The sequence below is a fragment of the Cricetulus griseus genome, chromosome 7, assembly GCF_003668045.3.
Source record: "Cricetulus griseus strain 17A/GY chromosome 7, alternate assembly CriGri-PICRH-1.0, whole genome shotgun sequence".
In the NCBI taxonomy this organism is placed as follows: Eukaryota; Metazoa; Chordata; class Mammalia; order Rodentia; family Cricetidae; genus Cricetulus; species Cricetulus griseus.
The window spans coordinates 47,011,104-47,025,393 of NC_048600.1; the positions used below are offsets into that span (position 1 = coordinate 47,011,104).

Consider the following 14,290-nt stretch of genomic DNA (forward strand, 5'->3'; position numbering starts at 1 on the left):
ATGCTGGTGTGGGCAGTTCCAATGGCGGCTATTTGCAGTTCCTCATGCAGACATCTCACTTCTGTTGCTGCTGGAGGAGTGTGTAAGCATTACAAGTACGTGTGTAATGTCTGGCAATGTCTAGGAATCAGCCTGTGGCAGCTGTTCCACACCTAATTTTCTTATTTATTTGTGTATATGCAGGGACGGACACATACATGCCACAGCTGCACAACTTCCTGGAGTTGGTTTTCTCCTTCCACCTGTGGGGCCTGTGGATGGAACTCAGATCATCAGAGTTATTGGCAAGTGCCTCTACCAGCTGAACTATCTCATTGGCCCGCAATAAATTAAAAAGAAAGAATTCATATGAGTGTTTGTATGTATGTGTATAAGAACACTATGTGCCTGCTTGGAATTGGAATTAGAGGTGGTTGGGAGGCCCCAAGTGGGTACTGGGGAATGAACCTTGGTCTTCTGAAAGAGCAGCAAGTGTTCTTTCTGACATCAGTAATTTCTTGTTGAATGAATAATTTAAGCTCACGTCCTAGGAGTTAGGACACGATGAAGCATGGACATTCCCAGTGGGATATCCTGTAAAACTAAGCATTTATCACTCCATTAAATAAATGAGGTTTATTCAGGGAACAGCCACGAACTGTCATCACCTTCCCTCCCACAGGCTCTTCTTTTCTCCACCAGATCTAGCATTTATGCCTCAGGACATGGAGGGAGGAGGTGCATCAAACCCCAGAGTTGAAATATTCCCTGTGGCAGCCACAGCACTTGCTAGCTGAGTGAACGTGGAGTGCCTCTGTCCTGAAGGCTTCGTTTTCCTCTATTCCACTGCCCTTTCCAAGCAGCTTCTTGCAGGAAACTGGGCTGCTGTGTTTCCCTCCACTGGCTGCACTGAGCAACAAGAGAAAACCTGAGGGGAGGAGCAGTCCAGTTTGGCGGCCCAGCCAGTCCTTGAGAGCCCAGTCCTGAATCGGGAGTGCAAAGGGCCACAGCTGGCAGCTCTCACAAAAATGGAAAAAGGCGCTTCTTCACAATATAAAGGACTGTAGCAAGGAACAGGGCCAGGGCAAGGAAGATGAGAAGTTTGTCTGTCAGTTCCCGGCGGTTGTATTTTGTGATGAGCTTCCGGCCCAGCTGGATGGTCCCTGACATGGACTTAAACTCTTCATTTGCATCCAGGAGAGTCCGTGAAGAGCTGACTGCAACAGAAGAGGAAGGAGCCTGATTCAGACTGTGCCACCTCAGCAACGAAGAGGATGCTGGCCATCTGACTTTCAACAAGGCCAGTGCTTGAGCCAGGCAGGTGAGATTTATTTTTATTATTGTTAGTTATGTGCATATCTGTGTGGGTCTAGGCACATGAAAGTTAGCATGCTAGGTACTGAACTTGGGTCCTCTCCAGGAGCAGTACTTGCTTTTAACCACTGAGCCACCTCTCCAACCCCCTTGTCATTTGCTTTAGACGTGTTGAACTGTTTTCATGGATAATGTATAGAGTAGATAGAGGATGAAGTAAGGGTAGAAATGAATCAAGGTGGCTGTGACAGCCATGAAAGCAAGGTGGGAAGTTCAAGAATTTACCAAACCTCGCCGTCTACTTTGGTTGACATGTGAAATCTTACAAAGAACAAACTCCTTTTCTGTTTCCTACAACTGAAGGGCCCTAGAGGAACAAATTCTCTACAAAGGAGCCATGGTGGGAAGGCATTTGGCAAGAATATGGCAGTCTCAAACAGCCTCCTCTGTGACCTCTGGCTAGGACATTTAAAGGAACTCACAGTAATGGTCTTGTCAGTGGTCCTAATTCCCAAACCTGTCTGGCAATACTAAGCCCACAAGCCAATGCTTAAAAACCAGACTCCTGAACCCCTTGCAAGCATCGATGACAGACCCCATCTCCAGAGAGACTGCCATTCCTGCTTTTCACATGAGCCTAGCAATGCTTCCTCAGGGGAGCACTGATGGCAGGAGGCATGTCAGCACAGCTGCATAGCTGGAGGAGACAAAGAGCAGCATCTACCCACCATCCTGTCCCCCCCCCCCCAAAGGACCAAACTGCCTTGCCATGTCCTGAGGCACAGTTTGGGTGTGCGCTCTGGAGCAGCTTCTCTCCTTACCTAGAGTCTGCATAGCCTCTTCACTCTGCTGCACCTGCTGTGACATCATCCTGCTGATCCCCATGAGGCTCTCTGTGATGGTGCTAGATGTCTGTGCCAAACTCTCTTTGGTAGTTTTCCTGAAAGTTCAGAGGAAGGAGCAATAACTACAAATCCTAGCTTGTAAAAAGCACCATCTTAACCTATCACATCAGTGCTCTTTCTGTTTGTGCTTTGAGATGGGGGTCTCACAATGTAGCTCAGCCTGGCCAAGAGGGCAGAATGTCCTCGTCTCAGTCCACCCCCCACCAGTGAGTGCTAGGATTACAGGTATGTACCACATAGCCAGCTAGCATATATTCCTTTCTTCTTCTTCTTCTTCTTCTTTTTTTTTTCAAGATAGGGTCTCACTATGTAGCCCTGGATGTCCTGGAACTGGCCCTGTAGACCAGGCTGGACTTGCTCACAAGGATCCACCTGCCTCTGCCTCCCAAATGCTGGGATTAAAGGCATGGGCTATTACTGCCAGCTTGCACATTCCTAAACCATCAGTGTGGCTAAGGATGTATGCTGAGCCCACGTTCTCAAGCCCTGCTGGGAGGAATGGAAACCATGCTGCTGTCTGTAAACCAATTTGCACTAAGTACAAAGAGATTAGAAATGTTCATTCACTCCCAGAGAACTTATTGAAGGAACTGGATGAAAACCTGCATTGATGCAGCATACGATACTGAAAAGGCAGAAATGCCAACACACCAACAGGACTGGTTAATAACATAGATATTATGCATGCACAGTTAAAAGAAGAGTCTTAAAAATTGTCAGGGAGGACTGGGAGTTAGCTCAGTGGTGGAGCATTTGCCCTTCATGCATGAGACCCCAGATTCAACTCCTACTACTACAAAAAACAAAACAAAAACAACAACAACAAAAAAAAATCGAGCAAACAAAATCCCAAAATCAAAAACCAATTTTAGTCAAATTTAGTCTGGGTTGGGGATGATTGGTTGATAGAGTGCTTGCCTAGTATGCACGAAGCCCTTGGGTAGGTCTCCAGAACCGCATAAACTTGGTGTGGAGATGCACACCTGTGAGATCTGAAGTTCAAGGCTATCCTCAGCTACACAGCAAGTTTGAACCAGATGGGGATGTATGACACCCAGTCGCAAAAAAAGAAAAAAAAAATACTTATGCATTAACATAAAGTACAAATGTTATGAAAACAAAAGGCCACCTCACATGGCGCTTAGATGTGTTATCAGAGCCCAAAGGGACAAAAGGAAGATACCTTTGCCTTAAGAGGTCTCCTCCCTGCATAAGTTCTGCTTTTTCCAGGTTGTCAATGGCAATTTTGCAGGTAAGATTGGCTTTCCGCCATGAGGTCTGGTTGCTGGAAGAAGAAGGGTCACACATGAGGTTCTGGTGTCACCACCAGGTTGCTTGGCCTAACCAGTCCACTCTCCCAGGTATGACTCAGAGTTCAACCTCATCCCTCTCCACTTCCTCTTCTTGGTAGCCCTGGTAACTACTTTAGCATAGGTTCTAATATCTCTCCTTTGAACCTCTGGAAAATGTTTCCAGAATGGTCTGTCACTATCCCTCTTCTGCTAGGCAGTTGGGAGACCAGGGAAATGGCACTCTACTAGACACAGACCCACAATGGCTTTATTGCCTGACAAGTGTCTTTGAGAACCATGACCTAGCATTCCTCCTCCATACCTAGTACTGGAACCATCACTTATACCTCTTGCAGTGGCTGTTAGAGTGGTTAAAATCCCAAAAGCCAACATTCCTCAACATTCCTCCAAGGCTTGCTATTTTTGTCTATTTGACACCAGTCACAGACACTACAAATATCACAGGGCACCCTGACTGGTGTGATTTATTCACATTCTTCACCTGCTCCTTTGTAAATGATGTCTCAAGTATAAGCAACACGAGATCAGCAATCCATTTTTCACTGACAAACAAGAAAAGCCAACCATATCCCTCTGACAATCAAATCCATGCTTTGGAACTCTCACACAGCAGCTCAAATCAACTGAGCTAAGCTCCAGACACACAAAATACTAGAACAGAGTGCTTAACTAATAGGGTAAATTTCTTTAAATTAAAAAAAAAAAAAGTATGTGTCTATGATTGGGGTGGGGGAGCATTCCGCAACACATGTGTGGAGGTCAGAGGACAATTTTGTGGAGCTGACTTTCTCCTTCCACCTTTTTTTTTTTCTTTTTCTTTTCTTTCTTAAGACAGGGCTTCTCTGTGTAGCCCTGGCTGTCCTGGAACTCCACTGTGTAGACCAGGCTTGGCCTTGAACTCAGAGATCCTCCTGCCTCTGTTTCCCAAGTGCTAGGATTAAAGGCACTCTTCAGCTGGGCTCTCAGATGCTGAACAGCACCTCCCAGCCCATTCCACACCTGCCATTTCAAACAGTTAACATCTTCAAACTGTACACAACAGTGTTCTGCAAGGCTCAGGGTTGCAGAGCTGAGCTCCTGGTCTTCAAGGAGCTCACATTTATTAGGGAGGAAAGTAAGCAAATACTATACAGCTTGGCAAACCTGGTAACCTGATAAACATATCTGCTGCTTCAACATGAATTTCCTGTTTTCTTTCCTCAGACCTTTAAAACCACACCAGGAATAGGAAAACAGGAAAAATGTTTTGTTTTAAGCCCACACTAAACTGACAGTGTTTGGTGCAATTTACCACACCACACACACACACAAACTCCCTGTGAGTTCATGCTTACAATCTGAGAACCTCTGGTGGCACAAAAAGCCATGGCCAATGAGCCAGGCACACTTGCACTACTCACTCCCATGTCTTTGTCAGTCACTCTTAACAGCTGAGTGTTATTCACACAGCTGCTGTTAGTAAGCCTGCAGCTGGAGAATAACTCAACTCAGAAATGAAACCACAAACAGTTGTGACAAGGAAAATGTATGGGAATTCTGACATAGCAGATACTACTGAAATGGCCTTGAACATCATGAGGCTGGGAAAGGTGTGTTTGTAATGACCCTTTTGGACTATAGGACAAAAGTACAACCTGAAGGGAGAAACAGTGATTCATGTTGCCAGAAAAAAAGTTATATTCCCTGGTTTAGAGACTAAGAAATGGCACATACTGCTTTATAATCAAAGACTAGCACACAACTGCAATGTCACCAAAATCTCAATTCTAACATAAACTTACATTCTGTGCATCATTCATTCAGATGATGCCACACTGAAAGCTAAACTATGGTCCATCTTGGGTAAGCAGGCTCACTTTCAATGAGCTTTCCTCATACTAATTATTCTTGAATAAAATTTACCCTGTATTACAAAAGTAATCATGTTCTTAAAAGTTTAATTTTTATTATTTTAATCCTGTGTGTGTGTGTGTGTGTGTGTGTGTGTGTGTGTGTGTGTGTGTGTGTGTGTGTGTGTGATCAGATCCCACTGGAGTTAAGAGTTACAGGCAGTTGTAAGCCATCTAACATGGATGGGTGCTAGGCACTGAACTCAGGTCCTCTAGAAGAGCAGTACACATTTGAAACTGCTGAGCCATCTCTCTAGCCCTGAAAAGTAATTGTATTTTTGTTTTCAACTATATAAAAAGTGGATGTGAGGGTGTAGCTACATTGGTGTGGTGCTTGCCTAGCATGCACAAAACCCTTGCTTTGATTTCTCAGCACCACATAAACATGCGGTGGCGGCACACGCCTGTAACCCCAGCACCTGGGAAGCAGAAGCAGGAGGAACAGAAATCCAAGGTCATCCTCAGCTACATGTTGAGTTTGAGGCCAACTTGGAAGACAAAAGACCCTGTCTTAAAAATAAACAACAGAACCAGGGCCATTGAGATGGCTCAGAGAGTAGAGGTGCTTGTGTGCAGGCCTGATGAGTGGAGTTTCATCCCTAGGTCTCCCCAAATGTCAGGAAAGGACCGACTCCACACACAGCTCCCACACTTACAAAATTTTAAGATACATGAATATACACAGTACAGCAGAAGGTTAATTCTGTAAACATATAAACACTGTGAGCACTATAAACACACATAGCTCCAAATGTCTATGCAGACTCTACTTGTCCCTCTTACCCCCTCCATTTGAGACTTACTAATCTAGAGAACTTCCGGCCTGTGTGTGTTAATAACACCACTACATCACCATTAAGCTAGGCTTATTAGACAAATACATGTGCAAGCCTCACGATTAGCCGGCAAGCCAGCAGAGGTGGCCATAAGCTACTCTGCCTACCTGAGCATCTGCTTTTTGTGGTTCTCCACTTCCTGAAGTAGAAGCTGCTTATCCGACTCCTTGTCTTGCTCCCTTGCTGACTGTTCCAGCTCCTTGGAGGGGAAAAGAGCTGTTAGCCAGAGTGCTTCTGTTTCTAGAAGGGACACACAAAAGCAACTGAAGCATCTTTTACCACAGATACTTGGGAGTGAGAGGGAGCATGTCCAAAACAACCAAATATCCATTTAAAGATATAGGCAAATTTACAAGAAAGAGAAGAAAATCTTGGCAGCCCAAAGGTGATTTAGAAACAGGGTGCTGGAGTGGGCAGCTCTAGAATGGCTGTTCTGGCTGGAAGAGGGGTTGCCATTCCTACAGCCTTGACACTGTCTGAAATAAAGGTGGGGGGGCACACCAAAACAAAAGCCCACTAATCCCAACGCAATATCAGAAGCATACCACACTGATACATGTTTCCAAATGTTGCCCATTTCTGCACCTACTCCAACAGAGCTTTGAAGGTTTGAACTTGTTTGTGAACATAACACTAAGGCCTAAGGCCACCTGACACTGAAGCTGAACTGAAAGCATCACAAACCCAGGCCCAGCAGAAGCTTCCAGTCTGGGGATGTCCACTCACCAGCAGAACACAAACACAGACACTTGTCTGGTTTATTTTGCTTTGGTTTTGAGGGGGCTGGCAGGGGGTGTGCTATGGGACTTTGGGTAGAGGAATGATTTATCTTTCCTGAGTGGTTTGGGAACAGAAGATAAATTAACATAAACAATGTCCCCAGACTTATGACAATCCCTGGAGACTGAGAGATGTGCCCTGGGCCAGGCTGCAGAAGCTCCAGGAGAGGCGTATGCCCATGATTCCAAATAACCAAATACCAAGGAAAAGAGTCTACCATGAGCAAAGGATAGCAGACATGACCAACAGTACCAGAGTTAAGAACTTGAGATAATGGAGTTGTCACACACACTGTAAAGATGCCACAACATCTCATGCCTCAAGTCCTATTTTTTAGTTCCACTTTCAAGCATTTTTAGCCATTGAGCTAAAACATAAACATTAGTTTATCCAGATAACAATCTACTCATTCCAATATAAATTTGCATGTGAATCTATGTATCATTTCAACAGCTCAGAAATGACTTCCAGGTTTATGCCCCTCAAATATTGCTAAAGCAGAAAAAAAGAATAACTGACTATGAATTGAAAAAAAAAAAGAGTAATTTGGCATGATGGCACATGCATTTAAACCCAGTACTTGAGGCAGAGGCAGTCAGATTTCTGTGAGTTCAAGGCCAGCCTGGTCTGTACAGTTACTTATAGTACAGCCAGAGCTACATAGTGAAGCACTGTCTCAAGGGAAGAAAATGGAAAGGGGTGTGCAAATATCACCAGGTATAGACATAAGTTTTTGTTTAGAATCCCCATTCCCTTCAATGCAGTCACTGCACAAAGCACCTTGTGGTCTATTTTCTGCTACAATCTCTTCTGCCTGTGAATGGGTCACTGAAAGGAAGAATGGGTGAATAGGAAAAAGGGAGTTAGAGAGAAGGAGAAATGTACAATATCCTTAGAAGAAGCTGCTTGGAAGATGTCATAGAGAACCTGACATCTTTGGAGAAATGAAAGATGTACTGTTACTCTCAAATGTAGGGAACAGCATATTCAGAAGACAGAAGCCAGTTTTCTTCTACTCACACACAACTTGTTGAAATACACAAAAGAGCACTTAAGTGCTTTTAAGTGTTTCCAGGTATATATAGAGTATGTAAATGCTGAGGAAATGCAGGCAAGAGCTAGGATGGGGCTATTCATTCACTGGCCTATCACCTTGCTAGATGTCATCATCTATGCTTAAGGAGAGGCTGTAACCAAGAGCAAGAGCATAATAAATATGTAAATGTATTGATGAAGATATTTACTTAAAATGAGGAAAGGAAATAAATGCAGGTACTTCTGCAACAGTGGTAGTTAAAAGTTGGAGAGTTGAAGAAAGGCATTTTAAGAAAACAAACTAGCTCTTAAGAATCAAAACAGGGAAGTAGCCCAAATGAATGCCTGTTGGTAAAGAAATGGCTAGAAAAAAATTACAACTATATAAGAAGGCTGGAAGGCTGTTTAAGTGCAGGTCCTTCAGACACAGGTAAGCCTAGAAATTCAATGCTGTGGCATGTCCATGCCCAGAAAGGGAAGACACTGCAAAAAATATCTGTAATCTTTAAGAAGACAAACTCTGGCAAGACATGTAAGTAACAAATCAGAGCTATTTGAAAGAGTGGCACAGAGAACAAATAAAGAACATTACCAAGACACATAACAGAGACTAACAGCTGTGGGCATACAACACACACAAACATAACACACAGGAAGCAATATTTTCCTGCTAAGCAATGGAAGAGTTGAAGGATAGTTTTGGAACAATGTCATTTACTACATGCAGCAAAACCAGGTGGTTCTAGCCCCACCCAGTGATGGGCAGATTCGTAGCATCCGTCCCTGAGGGCACAGCAGTGGATGGTTCTGCTACTCACACAGTTCCCTCTCACTCTCTTATGTTTTGAGACAGCAGTTGCATTGTAGTGAAAGTCAGGTGTGATATGATGTAAACTGTGACTCCAGAAACCATAAGGGGGGGTTACTTCGAAAAATGATAGCATGTAAAACACCCAGGACATGTTGGTGACAGACTCAAGCAGGGAATGAGTGCACAGGTTCCATTCTTTGTTAGTCCATTTACCCTCAGTGTAACAATGTTTACTACTCTCTCCAGGTAGTATGTGAAGAACCTGGTCAACTCTCAAACTCTAGGCCAGAGCTCCCACCCTGGCTACCTACCCTTAGGTAACAAAGGTTTGGAGCCTCACCTACCTGTATCCTGCATCGTAACTGTTGAAACTTTTCTTTCACCTTAGTGTTCAGTTCAGTGAGCTCACTTAAGGGTCCAGAACAATCTCGAATATCCTGTAAGACAAGGAAGAGATGAGGGGCCTTTCTCCAGTCAATGACATATACAGAAGGAAAGCTGATTTAGCCCACAACTAAGGTTGGCCTAGTTTCACCTCATCCTGCTCACTGCTGTTCTCCTTCGCACAAAAGCAAAAACATCATTTTCAGTTTCCTCATCCCCCTTAAGATTAACACTGAGCAGAATACATAAAAGTAGCCGGGATGTACAGTTCAGTGTAAAGCACTTGCATGTGCTTGAGGTCCTGGGTTTCATCACCAGCATCACACACACACACACACACACACACACACACACACACACACACACACACACACACGATATGTATTATTATATGTGTGTAGATAAATAAGTAGCTAGATAAACTCAACCTTGACTTTTACAAAGCACTATCCAGCCAATATGAAAGGCTTGAGCAGCTTACATGTTCATCAAGAATGGGCATCTAAAGCCAGGCGATGGTAGCGCAAGTTTTTAATCCCAGCACTTGGGAGGCAGAGGCAGGTGGATCTCTGTGAGTTCAAGGCCAGCCTTGGTCTACAAAGTGAAGACGATTACACAGAGAAATCCTGTCTGGGGAAAAAAAAAATGGGCATCTAAGAGATACTGTGACTTCATATCCTTCAACTCTAAAGTAACTTAGTCTGATTTTACAAACCATCTATCTGTTGCAAGTCATAATGTTTAAAGATACTGAGAATTTGCTTCTGGAAAGAAATTCAGAATCACTAGAGCCAAGATTTAGTGCAGGCTCTAGACTTGGGCTACTATATGCAAATCCTGTTTACAACAACTTGAAAATTTTGAAAACTTGCAATCTTGAAAAGCCTAAGTTCTCTGTACTTCCAATTCTTCATCTGACCTACCTCAAAGTCATATTTCTTTACATAAAATGCTTAGCAGAATGGCTGGAAGACCATAAGAATGCAATGTATGGGGTTATGCTTACTCAATAGTAACCACAAGAATCCAAAAACCATGGGTCACAAAAGAGACCTAGCAGATCGGAATATGAAAACGTAACTTTTCTTTTTTTAAATTTTGGATGTAGTCTGTTTTTTGTTTTTGAGACAGGGTCACTCTATGTACTCCAGGTTGGCCTCAGATGCATGATTTTCTTACCTCTTCTTTCCAAGTGCTAGCACCAACACACTAGCAGCTTAGTTTTATGTATGTATATGTATTTATTGATGCATTCTGAGGACTGAAAGCAGGGCCTTGAGCATGGCTAAATTTAACTCTAAACTGAGTTACATTTACCCCCAGCCCCTGGTAATTTCATTTGTATAAACCCAATTCTTGTTTATTTTTCTAGAATTGGGCCAGACATTTTGTTGTTTACACATCCCAGGAGTGAGTGAAGTTTGAGACATTTAAGGTTTGCATCAAGTTTTTTCACTTATTCTCTAGCTTATTCTTAAAATCATACCCCCTTGAGGCATAGGATAAACTACTGATGTGGTAAGGTGTGCATCTGGTTTATCAGAGAGTACTACTTCCTCATCCCTTTTTGACAGGGGCTCGAGAATATGTATCCCAGCAACCACCGCCCATTTATGCAGCACTGGGGATGCAACCCAGTGCAAGATAGGCATGCATTCATCAGCAGAGCCACGTGCTCCCCAACCCCCGCCCCTATCCTTTCTTCGTTTGCTGTCACAGATTGTATTATGAGTTTCTTCAGTTGTTTTTTGTTCGTTTGTTTTTCTAAATTGAGGAGCCATTTCCACATTCTCTACTCTTGCCTATGTTAACTTGCTTGCACTACTGTCTCCTACTTACACCTGCTTCCAGATAAGCGCCCCACTTCCCCGTCGGAAGCTCTAAAATGCTTTTCCTAGGCTGGCTTTTCCCCGTCCAGGTCCTAGTATTGGCACTGCCTGCCTTCTGACCCAGGACTTGCACTCCATTAGATGTCTTCATTCAAAAAAAATTACAGCCACGGTCCAGGTTACGTTAGCTTCGGCCAGTGACTCCCGTGTCAGGTGGCCCTGGGTACCCTCTTGGGCCCCTAACACAGGGAAGAGGGTGTGGGAGGTGATCCGGGAGGTGGCAGGGCGGAGGTACCGCCGAGACAGCGGGTGAGCAGACTAGCCCCGGACCTCTGCTGTATCGCCAGGGGACAGGAGAGGGGCGTCGGGATGCCCCAGCGGCGGGCGAACCAACAGTATGCACAAGAAAAGCGCTGAAGGTCAGCGATCCCAGGGACCCGACAGAACGGCGCCGGAGGAACCGGCCTGGAGCAGGGACGCCTGCCGGCTAAGTTGGGCCGTGCGCGAAGGTACCGGAGAACGCCAAGACGGCTAACGAGAGCACGGCGAGGGTCTAAGAATCTGTACCTGGATAAGCGCCTTCACCTCCAGGTCGAACTTGACAATCTCCTGGTTACAGATCCGGACGTGGACGTCCTGGGGAGCCGCCATGTTGGAGACGCGGCTACGGCGAGCAGCGGTGGCCAAACTTGAGCGTGTTTGCGTGACGCCGGCCTTCCTCCCGTATTTCTTTCAATGTGGCACCGGGAGACCTAGTGCGGAGCAAACCAAGTTGCTAGCCCAGACCTGGGATTTTCCTTGACACGTGGAACACGGACAGCCTCTCACGTCGGCTCCTACTAAACGGAAAAGTGAAAGTAATTATGAAGAACCACTAGGGTTGGAAGACACAGCTCATTTGGCGATGGGCTTGCCTGACACACCACAAGGCCCTGGGTTCTGACCCCAGCACTAGCAAAACAACAACAAAAATCCGCTCACTTTCCATCTTTCAGGCACCAGCTACTCTAATGACTTTTTGCACAGGAACAAAAAAGGATCAATTAGGATGCCACTAAAGTTGCATTTTTTCTTTAAAACTTAAAACACAATTTCTACAGTAAGTATGAATTATGGAGTAAGATACAAAAATCTGTAAAAGTGCATAACTCAATGCAGGTCACTGGAGCATCTCCATTAGTACAACCATGATCCTAGGGCTTTCTCAGACACAGAACCTACATTGCCTTCCTTACACATTTTTATGGCTCTGATGTTGCTCTTTGTGTAGAATTGGATTACAAGTATCTAGCAGGAGTGGTTCTGATTGTGCCATGTGAAATGAGGTAATACTTGAAATGCAGCAGTGTTGATAACGTGCTGTTGAACTCAATGACTACTAGTTGCTATTCACGTATTACTAAGCAACATCCTGGGAGTATGTATGTTCATGCATTTTCTATCCCCTGCTTCGATTGCATAGTCACACTTGATTAAATCGTTTGGCTATAGGAAGTGAGAAGAAGAGGAGGACAGAACAAATGGAGTAAGTGAAACGATATATGTATTTTATCTTGGCTTTTCAGAGGCAGGGTCTCATGTAGCCCATGATGGTTTCCAACTGTCTATGTAGACAAGAACAACCTTGAACTCTTGGTCTTCTTGCCTCAAACTCTGAAGTGCTGGAATTACAGATGTTCACCAATGAAGTTGTCAGACTTGCTTTCATAATTCTTTTCCTTTTTGGTGTGGTGGCACACACCTTTATCCCAGCACTCAGGAGATAGAGGCAGAGGCAGAGGCAGAGGCAGGCAGATCTCTGTGAGTTCCATGTCAGCCTGGTCTACATAGTGAGTTCCGGGCTAGTCGGGACTAGAGTCTGAGGTTCTGACTCAAAAAAAAAAAAAAAAAAAAAAAAAAAATAGAAAAAAAATTCTCTTCATAGTGGCCATATCAGTTTACAGTTGCACCAGCAAAATGATAGAAATACCCATTTTCTCTAGCCCACCAGCATGGTGTGCTGACACTGGGAGCCTTACCATTTGGTCTGTTGCTCAAAATGCCTTTATTTTGCATCTCTCATAATGAACAAGACTAGGAATGTTTCAAAGCTATCACATTTACTTTGTTCATTTTTCTACTTTGTCATCAACCTATTTTGCATCAGTTTCCAGGAGCCCTTTCTGTTATTAGTATTCTGGTTGCAAAATTTGCAGAATTCTGTCTTTGCTTATGGTACTTTTTGCCTCTAAGATGACTTAAAATTTCAGTTTCACATAGCATTCGTAGATCTTTATGACTCCTGGACTTAGGTCTATGTTAAAAAAAAATCCTTCCCACTCAAGGATTTAAGATTGTTCACATTCCCTTCTAGTGCTTATACTTTTTAAAAAATACCTATATCTTTACACATTTTGAAATATATATTGGCTCATAGTGTGAGATGCAGAACCAACTTGACATTTTCTAGATTACTCAGTGGCTCCAACACTAGAGAAGGGCCCAATTTTTTTTTTAAACCTTGGTTCTGGATTCCACATTGACTGTGCTATTTGTTCATACATTTGAGTCTATTTCCAAACTCACTATTCTAAACTGCCTGTCCATTCACACACTAAATGGCAGTTTTTATATGGAGTCTTCTATATGATTCGATTAAATACTTGATTTATTCTCTCCCAATCCCAACATGTTTCGGCTACTTCTTCCTCTCAATTTTAACACACTTTGGTTTATTTTGTTAAGATGGTATCACATTTTTAATGTAACTCAACACCAGTAACTTTCAGCTGACAGGTCCTGTTTTGGAGCCTGGTGTGTATTCTACTTCATTTAAGTTTCTTCTGCACTCTTCACTGTAAACTCGTCTTTCAATTTTGTACATTTTCTGTTCCTTATTCCAAGTACAGTTTTAAGATTAAAAACTTTTAAAGAAATAGATTAACACTCAAATCACTGTAATGTTCTGAGTAAAGCTCTCCATTTAGGCCACTGGAGAAACCCCGAAGGCAGTACTGGATTGTTTTTCAGCCTTTGGACCCATGCCTACCTTTCTTCTTGCACAATCAGCAGTCTGCAGCAGCCAGAGCAAGCAGCTCTGCATGTCTACTTTATGTGATACTTTGTTCCAACAAGACAAGCCAACATTGCACCCTGAGCCAGAGGCTATCTCCTAGGGGACAGGTGCACAGCCTGGTACCCACCCACACACCCTCTCATGAGTCTTCCAACCCTAT

The 14,290-nt window shown here is 43.8% G+C and overlaps 2 protein-coding genes across 6 annotated transcripts in view; both read right to left on the reverse strand.

Moving 5' to 3' along the window:
* Positions 1–596: 596 nt before the first annotated feature.
* Positions 597–11,774, reverse strand: Bnip1 (BCL2 interacting protein 1). Of its 2 annotated transcripts, none has more exons than XM_027425183.2 (6): positions 11,643–11,774; positions 9,207–9,299; positions 6,344–6,435; positions 3,382–3,483; positions 2,115–2,233; positions 597–1,196 (listed from the first exon to the last, which is right to left on the reverse strand). In XM_027425183.2, the coding sequence occupies exons 1-6, from the start codon at positions 11,724–11,726 to the stop codon at positions 1,000–1,002; spliced, it is 687 nt and encodes a 228-aa protein (XP_027280984.1). In that variant the 5' UTR covers positions 11,727–11,774; the 3' UTR covers positions 597–999. The 2 variants fall into 2 exon arrangements, with proteins under 2 accessions (XP_027280984.1, XP_027280987.1); XM_027425186.2 differs by having other exon boundaries at positions 1,000–1,196; positions 6,344–6,476; positions 11,643–11,690.
* Crebrf (CREB3 regulatory factor) overlaps positions 11,773–14,290 on the reverse strand; it is a 67,737-nt gene continuing 65,219 nt past the window's right edge. The window contains exon 10 of one of the 4 annotated variants that reach the window (XM_027425177.2): positions 11,773–11,911. Coding sequence is in view for 2 of the 4 variants with exons in the window: in XM_035447293.1 (XP_035303184.1) it covers positions 11,808–11,914 (107 nt within the window). In the remaining 2 variants the exon portion in view is untranslated. Of the gene's footprint in view, positions 11,915–14,290 lie in introns of all 4 variants that reach the window. The other 3 variants (XM_035447294.1, XM_035447293.1, XM_027425176.2) reach the window with 3 other exon arrangements.

Excerpts from the sequence above, each read along its gene's own strand:
- Bnip1 (XM_027425183.2), bottom strand. The coding sequence starts at position 11,726 with ATGGCGGCTCCCCAGGACGTCCACGTCCGGATCTGTAACCAGGAGATT. Across the intron at positions 2,234-3,381 it reads GGAGACCTCTTAAGGCAAAG|GAAAACTACCAAAGAGAGTT; the intron begins GTATCTTCCTTT and ends CTGAACTTTCAG. Across the intron at positions 1,197-2,114 it reads AGAGGCTATGCAGACTCTAG|TCAGCTCTTCACGGACTCTC; the intron begins GTAAGGAGAGAA and ends CTTCTGTTGCAG.